This window comes from Sylvia atricapilla, chromosome 5 (genome assembly GCF_009819655.1).
Source record: "Sylvia atricapilla isolate bSylAtr1 chromosome 5, bSylAtr1.pri, whole genome shotgun sequence".
NCBI classification, from domain to species: Eukaryota; Metazoa; Chordata; class Aves; order Passeriformes; family Sylviidae; genus Sylvia; species Sylvia atricapilla.
The window spans coordinates 34,968,175-34,983,352 of NC_089144.1; the positions used below are offsets into that span (position 1 = coordinate 34,968,175).

General features: G+C 35.2%; 1 protein-coding gene across 1 annotated transcript in view; it reads left to right on the forward strand.

Moving 5' to 3' along the window:
* The window catches only part of CNOT2 (CCR4-NOT transcription complex subunit 2), an 85,399-nt gene extending 70,987 nt beyond the window's left edge, over positions 1-14,412 (forward strand). The window contains exons 8-15 of the mRNA XM_066319170.1: positions 838-962; positions 2,486-2,606; positions 2,718-2,874; positions 4,659-4,720; positions 4,817-4,866; positions 5,627-5,727; positions 6,372-6,516; positions 13,270-14,412. Coding sequence (XP_066175267.1) covers positions 838-962; positions 2,486-2,606; positions 2,718-2,874; positions 4,659-4,720; positions 4,817-4,866; positions 5,627-5,727; positions 6,372-6,516; positions 13,270-13,356 — 848 coding nt within the window. The 3' untranslated portion in view covers positions 13,357-14,412. The remainder of the gene's footprint in view (positions 1-837; positions 963-2,485; positions 2,607-2,717; positions 2,875-4,658; positions 4,721-4,816; positions 4,867-5,626; positions 5,728-6,371; positions 6,517-13,269) is intronic.
* The last annotated feature ends 766 nt before the right edge of the window (positions 14,413-15,178 follow it).

The window sequence follows — 15,178 nt, forward strand, 5'->3', positions numbered from 1 at the left end:
CCAGGCCACTGAAGAAAGTCATGTGTTGTTATCTACTGAACTATTTTAGTCCTATCCATCTACTAAGAATCTTCAAAAAACAAGACCTAGACTTCCTTCTGTCTTCTGTTCCTCTAGTGCAGTGTTCTTTGCAACCAAATCACTGTATTTGACTAGACTCAGCAAGGTCTAGTCAACCTTGGATGTGTGGCATGGTGGCTTTTTTGGTTTGGTTTTAACTGGCATTAAAAAAGAAGTTCCAGTTCAGTTGTCTGAATCCATGTTCCAATGTGACTGGGCTACTTTTTTTTGAAAAAGGGTCAGAGCACTGAGACTTACAGGCTAAATGTTTTCAGTTTTCGTACTGGAAGAGTCATTTTTATGTCACAGGCAAGTATTTCATTGTTGACATGTACTGCTGCAAGTTAGCTGGTTGTCCTTTGAGAATACATGCTTCTGAAGAAATTATGCAAAAAAATTCTTCATGCACTTAGGGGACAGAGAAAAATTGTATTGTACTTTAAAAAGCAGTACATCCTTCATCAGTGGATTTACCTAAATACAGCTTTAACATGCCTGTAAAGATTGTTTGCTTATTTAGATGTGTGAAAACAGGTGCAGTGGATGTGTCTATGATTATAACCTGGAGTGTTCCTCAGCTCACACTTAAATAAGAGGCTTTAGTCTAATACGTGTGGATGTTTTGGATGAATATGCTTTGTTCTGCTTTACCTGTTTCTTAAGTCATTGCTATACAGCTTGCACGTAATGAAAATGGATAGTAAGCAAGATAAGCAGAAGAAAAATTTTTGCCTTGGCAGTCATTTAATGTCATTCTTGCTTTCATTTTGGTGATAGTTGGAATGGTAACAAAACCAGCAAGTGAGCAGTCCCAGGACTTTTCAATACACAATGAAGATTTTCCAGCATTACCAGGCTCCAGCTACAAAGATCCAACATCGAGTAATGATGACAATAAATCTGTAAGCGAACCTTAAGTCTTCTCTTACTTTCAGTGTTCATACTTATTTTGATGATTATATTTTAAAATGGTCAGTGAGCATATTTGTAATAAGAGATTTTCAAATTTGCCCCTCTAAATTAATGAGAGATTTTGTATAAGCAGCATTTGAAATGTAAATATGTAAATGGAATTTCTCAGCAAAGTTTTTTGGTCCAAAGTCACCCTTCTTGGACATGTGGAAACTTACTTTTGAGAATTGATAATATTTTTTTTAAGTTTGCAGTTTGTAATATTTTTTTGCATCAGTTGTAGCTCATTTTTTTTGGTACTGACGCCTCTCATCAGTAGTAGTAATCTACACATTATAAGATTTTTCTTCAAAGTTGTCCAATCTGTTAAAAGTTAAGTGGTGCAATATAGCTTTAAGGTTAAATACTTAATGGAGATACGTACTCAGAGGAAACAGGCTCTTTTAACAGTGAGCACTGATGACTATATTGTATACTAGTGAGGTACTTTATATCTTAAGTATTGGTGTAATTATTGTGCCTTAGATATACAGCTTAGAGCATAGGATTATGAGCTCTTCCTCATTTTTATTCTGGAAGTTTGTAATAAAAAAATGCTATTTTATGCAAAAGAAAGGTGAATAAAATGTGGATGGAAGAGAATGCTTTCCTACAGGATTTGACAGAATGTTCTAGTTTCTGATTGTTTTATTACTTCTAATTGCAAAAAATATGTTAATGACTGTGGCATAAATATTGGTGAATAAGTAGTAGACATGACTACAAACTCCTGTAAGAACTAAAAAAATGAACTGTTCAAAAAAAGGGACATGAGGAAGTGTGGCCCCCAAGTGTTGTGGGCAATTTTATCCTGAGGAAAATGTTCTGATACAGTTGGTACTGTGTACAGTAAGGAGAGAGAGAGTAAATGTGATTAATTGTATAACTGTAGACTTGTTATAAAGAATATTAAAGAGTAAGAAATTATGCATATGGCAAATATGTTTTGTCGGTACCTAGATTCCTGGAGAACAGTCATTTTTCTTGACAGACATAGTCTGGCATAGTGTTTATATCAGACATAGTGTTTACATGTCTTTCCTGATAGCTGCAAATGTGCCAATTATATGTTGCTTGCACCAGAAATTGGCTTGAGTGTTATCTGTTACTGTGTCATGGAGTGTTATGCAGGAGCAAGACTATGAGGAAAATCCATGATGTGGTAAGATCAAAAGAAGCTCTAGTCACAGGCACTTGGAATTCCACTGTGTATTCCAACTTGAGTGTAAAATAATTTATTCTTTTAGGCTGCAAACTTTTAGTCTATTAATAGTAATTTTGTATGACAGGTATACTTTGGAAAATGGTAAATGGTACGTGAGGTTTGTCAACAGAACTTAGGGGTTTCAACTTGATGCCATTTATTAGAGTGACTTGATGTGCTGGTTTAGAGCTTGACTGAAAAGATATGGTCGATAAGTGTTTCCGTTTTGGTTCATTTTCATCACACCAACTCTGCAAATTATTTTAATAGAATTTGAGTACATCAGGCAAAACATCATCCAGCACAGATGGGCCCAAGTTTCCTGGAGATAAAAGTTCAACTACGCAAAACAACAACCAGCAGAAAAAAGGGATCCAGGTGTTACCTGATGGTATGTGTCATTCCACTTTCTCTGCTTTAAAAGTTTTGACAGCCATTTAGATCATCTTGTTGATTCCTCTACTTCTTGAAAGGAGAAAATTAATTTATTCTTCTTGCCCAGGTCGGGTTACCAACATTCCTCAAGGGATGGTGACGGACCAGTTTGGAATGATTGGCTTGTTAACATTCATCAGGGCAGCAGAGACAGATCCAGGAATGGTACATCTTGCATTAGGAAGTGATTTAACAACACTAGGTCTCAATCTCAACTCTCCTGAGTAAGTTTCTGGGTTTTAATCCTATCTACACTTTTGGTTCTGTTATGCTGTCATTCATAGTCCATTCACTTGACTATTAAACCGACACACTGGTTTGCCAAATAAAATTTGAAAATGTATTGACAGTTAAATAAAATTTTCATAGCAAAGAGAATTGTGCTTCAGGGCAAGCTTTCAATAAACCTAGTGGCTTTGCTTATTCTCTTAACTTCTCTAGGACTTTCTTCAATGAATTGACAGTATATTGTTTGTAAATGTAATGTATACATTCCTTTCTAGTAATAATATTCCTTGGGGATATCTACACTTAACTTTCAGCAGTTCAGGCATAAATTAGATTTATATAGTGTAATAATGAAGAGAACACCTGCCGTGTTAGGCTGCACTGAAGATTAGTTTAGATGAAGGTGTGGGTATATAGTTAACTTCCAGTGACTCAGTTCACCTAAGTGAACTAGTTTAGTCATCTAAATTTGCTATAGAGGCAGTGGGGAGGAAAATAGTTAATGACTGCACTAATGGTAGGAGAAGTGCTTAAGACAGGTGAGATGAATAACCAGTCAACCCAGGGTGCCTCTCTTTTTCCACTGGTTACAGAAGGAACGCAGATCAGTTTGGACAAAACTGGTGTCTTTTAGGTGACTGCAATTGTGAGAAAAAATTAATTTCTGATGCTCCAACTTTTAGCTGAAAATCTCACGCCTTTTTGTTTCATCACAGATTTATATAGTGTTAGCCTTATAGACAGAGTAGTATATGTATTTTAAGGTTTGCACTTACTATATAAAAAAAGCAAGGACCAAACAGCATACACACATAGTTTCCATCCTTTATAAATTCATATGGAGTGCTTGTAATCAGGGAAGCTTGATGAATATGGATATTAAGCAGGGGGAAAATGGCTCCTTATTCTTCTGCTTTTCTTAGCAGCTATGCTGTAAATAATTGTATTTTTAGTATTTAATTACTGTATATAGTGTATTTAGGTTCTTGGATGGAGAGGATAGAGTTAACATTTGATGCAGACAGTTCCTATACTATAAAGCTGGTTTTACTTTATGCTGCAGCAAAGCTTTGCAAGCAGCCTGTGCAGACCTCAGTGTCTGGCCTGCCATCTTTCCTTATGTCGAATGTTCTTCACTTGCTCTATGGATTGTTGTTTGAAAAACTAAAACATATGAAAAGGCAATTTTTTCTGCCCTGTGTCATAGTTTGGTTGGTGAAAATACTGTGTGCCATAAAACCTTAGCACAATAAATGTTCTTTTAGAAACAAAATTTTAAAATTCTATATTGGTAGTGGTTTAAATTACCCCTTCTATCTCCTGTTTTGAAGAAGTGTAAAGTCTTCACTGGTTAGTTTTAGAAAGCAACCTGTCAGTATAAATTTTTCCTCCCCTTTTAAATCATACGATAATAAATCAGAACCCACCAAAGCTTGTGACAACTACTCCTAATTAAATTAAGCCCCTGCATAATAACACTGGATACCTGAAGAAGGTTGGGACCCCTAGCACCTAACTTGAAGGAGAGAGAGATTTAAAAGGAAATCTTTACCCTGTAGTTCCCCATGGCAGTTTAAATGCAACCTTGCTCTGCATATTAAAAACAAAATTAATAAATGTAACAGCTTTAGGAAAGTTTCCTTCTTTCTTCTTACCCCAGCTAGGGATTTGGTTGTGTGATATAGCTTTTAGGTTTGTGAAATTGATTACAAAGGAATTTTTTTGGTCAGTTGATTTAGAGGTTCATTTTTATAAATTTATGCTTTTCTTTTTTCTTCAGAAATCTTTATCCCAAATTTGCATCCCCGTGGGCATCATCACCTTGTCGACCTCAAGACATAGGTAAGAAAGAAATAACTATTAAATTCAATATTGATATTTGCAAATTATATTCATTTACATGTCTTAATAGTTGCATCAATTCCAATTCTTTTTTAGACTTCCATGTTCCATCTGAATACTTAACTAACATTCACATTAGGGATAAGGTGAGTACGTGTGTGTGTGCATTTTTTCTTAATTTATTACCAGTAATATTCTAGATTTTCTTTCAGATAGGTAATGTTCAAAATCAGCCCATTTTGTGCGTGTCCTCAGTCTTTCTAGAAGCAGTGTTTAATAGGCTGATTGGACACAGCAAGCATCCATTGTATCTTACAGAAAGAGAATGGGCATGCAAAAGAATAGCTAGAAAGCACAGTTACGTTTTTAAGAGTTTGCACTTCATGTTGAAGTTTTTTGTGATGTAATTCAAATAGCAAATTAAATGGAGGTATTTCTTCTTGAGATAAGCTCAGAATTGTGTTCTCATTTATCTGTTGGATTCCACACCTACATGAAAAGAGATTTTTGAGGTATATTTTCTTTCAACTGTTTGTAGGGACCATTGAAAAATAGCATAAGAAATTTTAGTAGTGTTACTTGATAGGGTGTGAAGGGAGCAAATACATGCAGAAGTTGTTTTTTGGGTTTTTTCAAATGTAGTAAAGAGATTCAGGGAGAAAATTCGGTCTTGCTGGTTTGTTACATCTGTATTTTTCTATTGTATCCTTTAACTTGGTTAACTAAAAGTGAAGAAAAATAGATTGTTTTAATGATTATTACTCATGTTATATTAGAATATAATTTTCAACACACTTAGAATGGAAGGATGGAAGTTCTGGATGTATCCTTGTGTTGTGGGGTAGTGTGTTTTAAAACATTTATCTATTGTGATTTTTCATCCTCGTTTTCTTCAATCTTTTGCAGCTGGCTACAATAAAACTTGGCCGATATGGAGAAGATCTCCTGTTTTATCTGTATTACATGAATGGAGGAGATGTATTACAGCTATTAGCAGCAGTAGAGCTGTACGTTCAACTATTTTGTCAGTCTTATATGAGTTAGTCTATTGCAATAATGAAATGGCAGATGTTAAAACAAACAAACAAACAAACAAATGAAAAAAAAAAAACAACAAAAAAAAAAAACCAAAAAAAAAAAAAAAAAAACCAAAATATGGAACCCCAAACAAGTTAGACATTGAAAGCAAGAAGCTTAGTCAGTCTTAAACTGTAAATCTTTTTTTTAAAAATACCTCCTCCAACTTTGGTGTCATTTTTTAGAGTGTTTTTTACATTTGTATAGTGGAAATCAAAAGCCCACCTCATGTATTTTGCATTATGAAGCACTGTGGAGCAAATGGCAGGTACCAGTCATTACTCAGTGTGTAACTTGCCTGTCATCAACAAAATAAGAACCAGTAAATACTCATAAAAAGACTTTGTTGTTAGAACCTACCAGATTTAAAATTTCAAATTCATGTGTTTTAGTTTGCAGTGTAATAACTGTATGGAAGAGATATGGAATCACAGGTTTAACCATGTCATAGAAATTCTGTTTGGGATTTGAATGCATTGTACAGTTCTGATTGAAACCTTTAAAGTTAGTTTATTAAGTTAATTTCAGATAACTAACACTAAGAATTACTTTTCCTTTGTATTACAAATGAAAGATTTAACCGGGATTGGAGATACCACAAAGAAGAACGAGTATGGATCACCAGGGCACCCGGCATGGAGCCAACAATGAAAACCAATACGTATGAGAGGGGAACATATTACTTCTTTGACTGTCTTAACTGGAGGAAAGTAGCTAAGGTATCTCTTTTCCCTTGTTTAGATATTTTAGGTCTGTCAGCCATGTGCTTTTGCAAAGATAAGTAAAACACAAAAATCTTCACACAAGTCTCAAACTTTCTAATCTCTGTTATTTAGGTTCATTACCTTAATTTCTGGTGTCTGAGAGAAAAAAGGTGGTTTGAAACACTGGGTTACTTGTGGAAAATAGGAAGTGGTCTGTTATTTCCAGTTTTCTTTGGGATTATGAAGATGTAAGACTTCTTTTAGGAGTTTTGTTAAAATTGAAAGCTCTTCCCACAGCTCTTCCCTTCATGGTGTTGAAAAATGAAAAGCATTATTTGGCATTTTAGAAGTTGTACTTGCAAACATTTTATTACTTTGCTTTAGAAAATTAAATAGGGTGCTACCACACCTCACTTAGGAATTTAAAATGGATGTGGGATGTGTGCAGGGAATGATTTTTCGGTTTTTGGGTACCAGCTCTCCTTAACCATACTTAGGAATTCCATGCCTTGTTGTTCGAAATTGAGAGTTCTTTTAAATAAATAACTTCTTCTAAGGAGGAGGCAGATTTCCATTATGCTTGTTTTCTGTACTGTAGACCAAGAGGCTTTAAAAAATCAGAAAGCTATATAGCTTTTTCCCTTCTCAGCTGTCATAATCTATTTGTCCCATTTTGTCCATTAATACTGTCAATAATGTTCTATGTCAGACCATCTGTAGATACTGTATCACACTCTTCTTTTCTCTAAAAAACAACTGATCAAATAAGATTAACCTTGAAGCCTTGAACTCTCATAGATGTGATTCTAGCATGTTGCAATTATATTTTGTGGTTCCAGGTGCATAGGTATTTCATAGAATAAGAAATTTTTTCACCTGCAGCCCAACTTATGAATTGTTTGCTGAAAAGGCATTTAATTTCTGTGGGCAAGTTGTATCTATACACTTGGAGATTATGGAACATTGCATGAAATAGTTACATGTGTCAAGACATGTATAAGCATAATTTTAAAGATAATAAAGTTCACTGTCCTCCTCTGTCTATACAGCAGTTTGCCATCTAGACATTAACTGGATACATGCTATTTTTATTTCCTCCTGCACTCCCTCCACCCAGTAATTTTGCATAGTTTGTGCAAACTCCTCTCAGGAATTAGCATTCCAGCTGCCCTGAAGGATATGGGAGGTTGTTTAGTTAAATTGCACGTGTGACTTGTTGCCTCTGCTGCCACAAAAAAACTCAAGAATCTGTAACTGACAGTTTTAGTGGCAAGCTTGCTTTTATGGTTTTTCCTAAGTGCAAGGTAATTCCAGAACTTCTAAACAAAAGCACCACTCCTCAAAAAGAGAACCCAAACAAGGAAAGTTTTTGTTTCTACTTGAATTTTTCATTTGCTGCATGGTATACCTTCCTTAGGTTCCCCAAGATGCTGTTTAAAGCTATTTCATTATTGCCCAAGAATATCAGACGGGAACTAATTACCTTTTCAAAGGATAGATTTCTTTTCTGGAGTCAACTGAACATGTTCCATTTATTTACAAGCAACAAGTCTCATGTAGTTTCACATATCAATGGAATTGTGGCTTTAGCTTGTGTGGACACACAACATTTCATTTACTAGGAAGTAGTGGTTCCCATTATCCATGGTGTAAGGATAGTAACCTCATCAGTGTCTCCTTTTTCTACCTGTAGTAAATGTATGCAGCTGCTAGTTGATTCTTAGCATTATTTTTCAGGAAAATAATGTCTCTTTGGAATCGTGAGTGCTATTCTTAAACTAGCATCCAGTGCTTGAGTGCTATACACTCCATCCTCCTGTAAGGCATTCCTGAGATACTGGAGAGATAGGAACACTGCTGTTCTCTGGACGGTTTTTCACGAGATCTGCATAGATTATCTTCTTTTTATTTGCATGCTGAAAGTAATTCCCCCATCATTAAGAAGCAATTGATAGCTAGTAAGGAGAGGGATAGTACTTTCTCAAGTTTTGCACTTGCAGTGGTATTGCAACAAGGAATGTGATTATTTTATTTATTCCCCCCCAATGTCCATAAGAAGCAATAATGTCTTTACTTCTAAGCTTGTGTATTCCATAATGTAAAAAATCGAACTGGAATATTATTTTAAAATTTTTATATAACTTTGAGCAGGCAAATTGAGCACTGATCACAGGAAGCTTGAGAATGATTTTGGGAGAAACTGAGGTTTTTGTTGCATGGAAAAGGAGTTGTATACTGGAAATAATTCTGTGACATTTTCACCTTTGATAAATAAAAAAGAACTTAGGTGTATGTTGTGTGATCTTAGCTTTCCATGGTAATGTTGTTACCTCTGGTGTTAATTTCTGGAGTGATCATTTCCTCTGAGGAAGACTTAATACAGACTTACCCTAACAAGAGCAGCAATATTTGATAACACTCTGTTGCTTTGGATGCAAAGAAAAGTATGGCCAAGTAATTTTTTGCTAACAAATGCAGAAATAATGAATAAATATTTCAGGAAATGCGACCTGTAAAGAGCTGGAAAAAACAGAATTCTGATAAATTGCAATCTCTTATTATAACTGTTACATTATTAGTGGATGCTGGGAATATCAGTTCCTTAGAAGGCCACAATAATAGCTGCTGCTTAACAGTTTCATTAGTCCTTCTTTGAAGCAGGCATACAGGAATACTTGCTCGTAAATTACTGTCTCATATGTGCATATTCAACTGTTTTTCAAGGTGCTTTATACATTTGGTTCTTGTTCTAGTGTATATGCTCAAATATAGGACAGCACATACTCTAAGGTGTTATGCTTTGCAGACACAGTGGATTTTGCATTATAAGCTTACGTATTTATTGTCCCTATTTTAAATTACAGTGCACTATGAAATATTGCTACAGTGAAATCCAGCAGTTTAGTTTAGATAACATGACTAAATCCTAAGACTTAGGATTGTAAAAAACATAAACCAGTTGTGATTTAGTAGATTTAGTGTTCTGGATTTGTTTTAACAAAAGTAAAGAAGGCTACATAACTTCTTTCAGGAAAAAATCAAGTAAATTTTTTTTTTTTGTTAAACTGTAGGCTCTACTTTTGTAGTCTTAATAGACAATAGACTGAAGAAGGAAATTCAGCAAAGTAGCTGAGTAATGAGAATTTCTAAACTGTTAGGAAATAAAATCAAATTGATTCTGTTTTGACACATGGTAATAAAGTGAAAAAAATAATTACAAACTTCAAAATCATCTTAATGCAAAGTAAAAAGCAGAAAAATTCTGATTACAGATCTTTGTTACATAGTTTTTCATCCTAAGGCATGTGGAAAATATGCTGAGGTTGAAGACGTATTTTTTTTCAGTGATGTTTTGGCTATAGTTTGCTATTGTTGAGGAGACATGAGAGAGGAAGGGAAGTAACTTTGACACCAAAAGTGCTTTCTACAATTGCATATTTACTAAAATCCTGACTTAAGTTGTCTGAAGTAAGCTGCTAGAATTTCTCCTCCTTACATTTCAGTAAGGAGAATTAATTTAAGATTATAAAACCTTTTTACATTGATGTTATAGTTCTAAAACATGGAATTCATGGGAGAGAAAATTAAATTTTTATTTGCTTGTCAGGATTGCTGTCTAGATGAAATTATTCCCTATCCTGTCACGATCAGTATTAATTGAAATACCTTCATAATTACTAGAAAGTTAAATTTATTACTCCAGTAAAGTATTTCTGGCATAGTATTTCCTCTCAGCCCCTAAAGTGGGTCTTTATAACCACCTATAAGTCAGTTTAAATGCTAGTTTTAAGTTAAAAATTTGGAATTTTTAAGCTAGTCATGGTAAGTCAGGATACATTAAGTATCCTTGCCTGTTACTCTTAGTATATGTACAGTCTGATGTAACTTTGCTATCAAAGCAAATTTTCAGGATGACATGAGTAGTGATTATCTTCTTTGCATAGAACAGTTTATTTAGTGTCACACATGCTCTAAGTTTTCACACACATTCAGTATTCGTTATTCCTGGTTAATAAAGGATATTTAAGTTTTAATTATTACCTCCATGTGGAAAAGAAAGCAATTTATCACATTTATCAATGGATAAAGGGAATTTTTTTACATCTTATTTATATCTGTTTATGTTAAATAATATCACTGCTGCTGTTAACATCCTAAACCACAGTGGCAAAAACAAAACCAGAAAGTATACCTGTAATGTAAGTATTTTTCCTTGTGTAATAAATAATTGGTTTTTAGTTTCCAGAAATACTGGTCAATTAATTCTTTTTAGATATTGTCAGATAGAACTTCAAGTGTTTGTATATGCTACTGAATATTGAATTTGAGCTTTACTGGGATGCAAATCAAGAAGGCTTTTTAAAGCCTGTTTATTTTAGCAGTCAATTATAGTTTGAAGTATGAACTCACATACTTGTAGAGAAAATCTGATAGAGAAACGTTGTCCTTCTGAAGGAGGGACTTCCTTCACAAAGGATTGCTCAGCCTCCTGAGCATTTATTTCTGACACCTTGTTTGCATCTCCCACTGCCAGTCAAGGCTCACAAGTTTGGAAACCCCTTTTTTAGGATACTGATACTGTCTGGTTTCTGATACTTACTGTATCTTACCAGTTTAATTAGGAATTTTCCATGGGTAATTTTGAAGGCATTTCAGAGCATGTGGAAGTTCAGTTAACTGATTCAAGCTGAACATAGTTTGATAGTATCTGCAGGCCCTTCCATGATTATGTGCAAGATAGAAACTTTGACAGCCGTGAAAGGTAGAGAAAGCTTGAGTGGTATCTTTTCTATTGTAAAATGACTGCAGAATTACTGGATATCATGGAATCATAGAATGGTTTGGGTTGGAAGAAATATTAAAGACCATATATTTCAACCCCCGTGCCATGGACAAGAGCACCTTCCACTAGACCAGGTTGCTGAAAGCCCCATCCAACCTAGTCTTAGACATTTCCAGGGATGGAGTAGCCACAACTTCTCTGGATAGACTGTTCCAGTGTCTTACCACCCTCATAGTAAAGAATTTATTTCTAATATCCAATCTAATTGCTGCCTTTCTTCAGCTTAAGGCCGCTCCCCCTTGTCCTATCACTATGTGCCCTTGCAAAAAGTCCCTCTCCACCCTTCCTGTAGGCCCCCAAAGATCCAACCTAATCCAGCCTTTGACACCAAAGTACGTGTATGGGCTTGTACCCCTTGATCTTGCTTCTTACCCAAGGGAGGAGCAGCATCTCTTCAATCTCAGCACATGCGTATCTGCACAAAAGGAGAACATACACCAACTGGCATGCAGGAGTTTTTTAGGAATGCCAGAAGCAATTCAGTTGAGTATATATCACCTAAAAAAGTCCAAACAAGCAAACACCACCACATAAATAAATAAATAAACAATGCCCAAAACCCAACCAACCAAAAAAAAGAAAACACTCTAAAAAAATCTTTGGTTGGAGTAGAGAGCTGGAAACTAGAAGTGAAGCAGATGTGCAGCATTTCAGTGCAATTGGCTATAACTTCACATAGATTTTGCTAGGGTTTTCCAGTTTTAGGGACAGTATTCTCCGAGTAATACAGAATGCTTCACATTTCCCACTACTTTGTTTTCTTACCATGCTGAATGTTCTTTCTATGCTAAATGGACCTTGTTTTGCCTTGAAAGAACAGAGTTGGATTTCCTAGATTTTATTTCTGTTCTTGCATTAATTGACTACAGATTTACATGTACTGAAATATTACTATTTAATCACTTTACAGAGTGTTCTAAAAAAATCTCTTCATTACTCGTTTGTTTTCATCTCTGTGCGAAAATAGTGGGCTAAGTTTGCTTTGCAGATACAAATGGTGTTCTGCTGAGATTCACCAAGTTAGATAAAATAAATTACTGTGCATGTCCACAGTTGTTGAATTACCAAGAAGTACTTCTGAAGAACAGTTCTGAAACTTCTGCTTACCCTGTTTCTTGAATGAAGATAAAATAAGGATGAGACATAGTTAAACTGCTGAAATGGTCTGAAAAATACAAGATTTCGGGTTTGGTGGGTCTGGGACTTAAATAGGAGTATGAAATGGAGAGTAATATTTTGATAAATTTTGGCATACGTGGGTCTCAGTACTTTGTATCTGGACATTTTCTGGACTTTGTATTTGATCTCCATGTATCTGGACTTTGTATTTGATCTTAGACCTCTAAGATCAAATCTGGCCTTTTACTGACCACCACCATGTCAAACGGACCTTAGTACTAAGTCCTAGTTGTTTCTTGAACACCTCCCTGATGTCCAACCTGAACCTCCCCTGGTGCATCAGGAAGTTATTTGGTCTGGTAGTGTGACACAAAAATATTCCCAAACTTTGGTTCATTCAGAATAAGCCTCCGTACTCCTGACATGTTGAAAGACAGCTTTTGTTTATAATTCAGCTCATGCTGTGATTGTATATTTGTGAGTTTTGTGTGTGCATATATAAAATCATTTGAGATTATAACAAGGGTTCTGAGGGTCATGTTGCATTCAAAAGAGTTGCATTCGTAGGAGAGCCTATGTGTTGCAGGTGTAATGACCTAGGATTGTTGTAATTTGCTACTTTTTTCTCCTTAAAATATAGAATTTAAGATAGCAAAGTCATGTGATTTTGCCTTAGGATAAGTTAGTACTTGATCTGCTCTGTATTTGTGCTTTTCAAGTATGGCTGGTAGACCAGGTCTTGACAGGTAAATGATACATTGTTTTATTTGGGTTTGTCTTTTTTTTTTTTTTTTCTTTAATTGTAGGAGTTCCACCTGGAATATGACAAATTGGAAGAAAGGCCTCATCTGCCATCAACCTTCAACTACAACCCTGCTCAGCAAGCCTTCTAAAGACTTCCCTTTTCTTGGGGTATGGCTGTCTCAGCACAATACTCAACATAACTGCAGAACTGATGTGGCTCAGGCATCCTGGTTTTAATTCCTTGAGGATCTGGCAATTGGCTCATGCGAAGGGTCACCATTTGAGGTCCTGCCTTACTAATTATGTGCTGCCCAACAACTAAATTTGTAATTGTTTTTCTTTAGTTTGAGCAGGGTCTGAATTTCTGTTTTTGTTTTCTTTTTTTTGCCAGCAGACAAGCTTGGGTCTGTAAAGACAAGCGAGTACACTGACAAAAGTTTACCACTTAGTTTTCCAAAATGTAAAAACAAAAAAAAAGAAAAAAGACAAAAAATTAGACAACAAAATTTGCATTGTTCATTGTAGCACTATTGGTAATAAAAAATGTTTGTGCATTTTTATGTGAAGATCCTTCTCGTATTTCATTTGGAAAGATGAGCAAGGTTTGCTTCCTTCATTTTACTTCCCCTTCTGTTTTTGAAAGGCAGTTTTCGCCAAGCTTAATGCAAGAATATCTGACTGTTTAGAAGAAAGATATTGCCACAGTCTCTGGTTAGTTTCCAGAGTTGTGTATTACTGAGCTTCATCTTTCCAGAATGAGCAAAACACTGTCCAGTCTTTGTTACGATTTTGTAATAAATGTGTACATTTTTTTTAAATTTTTGGACATCACATGAATAAAGGTATGTATGTACGAATGTGTATATATTATATATATGACATCTATTTTGGAAAATGTTTGCCCTGCTGTACCTCATTTTTAGGAGGTGTGCATGGATGCAATATATGAAAACGGGACATTCTGGAACTGCTGGTCAGGGGACTACTTTGTCGCCCTGTGCACTAAAGGGCCAGATTTTCAGCAGCCAAGGACATCCATACCCAAGTGAATGTGATGGGACTTAAAGAAGTGAACTGAGACAATTCACTCTGGCTGTTTGAACAGCAGCGTTTCATAGGAAGAGAAAAAAAAAAAGATCAATCTTGTATTTTCTGACCACATAAAGGCTTCTTCTCTTTGTAATAAAGTAGAAAAGCTCTCCTCACTGCAGTGTTGACTTTGATTTGAGATTGTGAAATTATTTCGTCAACAATGAAAAATGGAAAAAAAATTGAAGTATTAAAACTATCAAGCTGTACAGTGGTTAAGACACTTGAAGAGTCTTTTTGCTGCTGACAAGTAATTTTATGAGAATTTCATATTCTTTTCCACAGTAAAGTTTCCACGGCCAAAAACTTTGTTTAACCTTGGTTTCAGATCCCCTCTGTATAATAGCAAATAATTTTTAGAAAGATGGGTGGGTACCATGGCAAATGATAGAAAGATGCTTCAAGAATTCGTCACTTGGGAGAAGCTTGGGTTAGAACTGATCACAGCTTAGTTCCATGTTGATGTTTTCCTACTTAAAACAGAAATACATTTCATTTGGTGATCGCTATTACTTGAACTTCCAGATGCAAATAAATGTGAATATAGACTGGTTCTGAAAACTGTAACTGTTCTGAGTGGAAAAAGAAAAACTTGAACTGCTGGGATGGTTTTCTTTTTCTAGATATGATTGCCACTTCTCACTGAGTTGCCAATGATGCATATCATTAAAAAATACCTGAAATTACCAAAGCAAGAAAAGACATGTTAGTGAATCCTGGGATTTTGTTTATCCATTTGGACATACTTTTTCTGTGTAGTGCAAGAGCAGCTTGTTTGCATGTATTGAATTATGCTTGGAAATTGAACCATTAGTGGCCTTGCTGTGGTTCTGTATCAGGTGTATGGCGAATTTTAAATTCTGAACTTTTCTAATATCTATT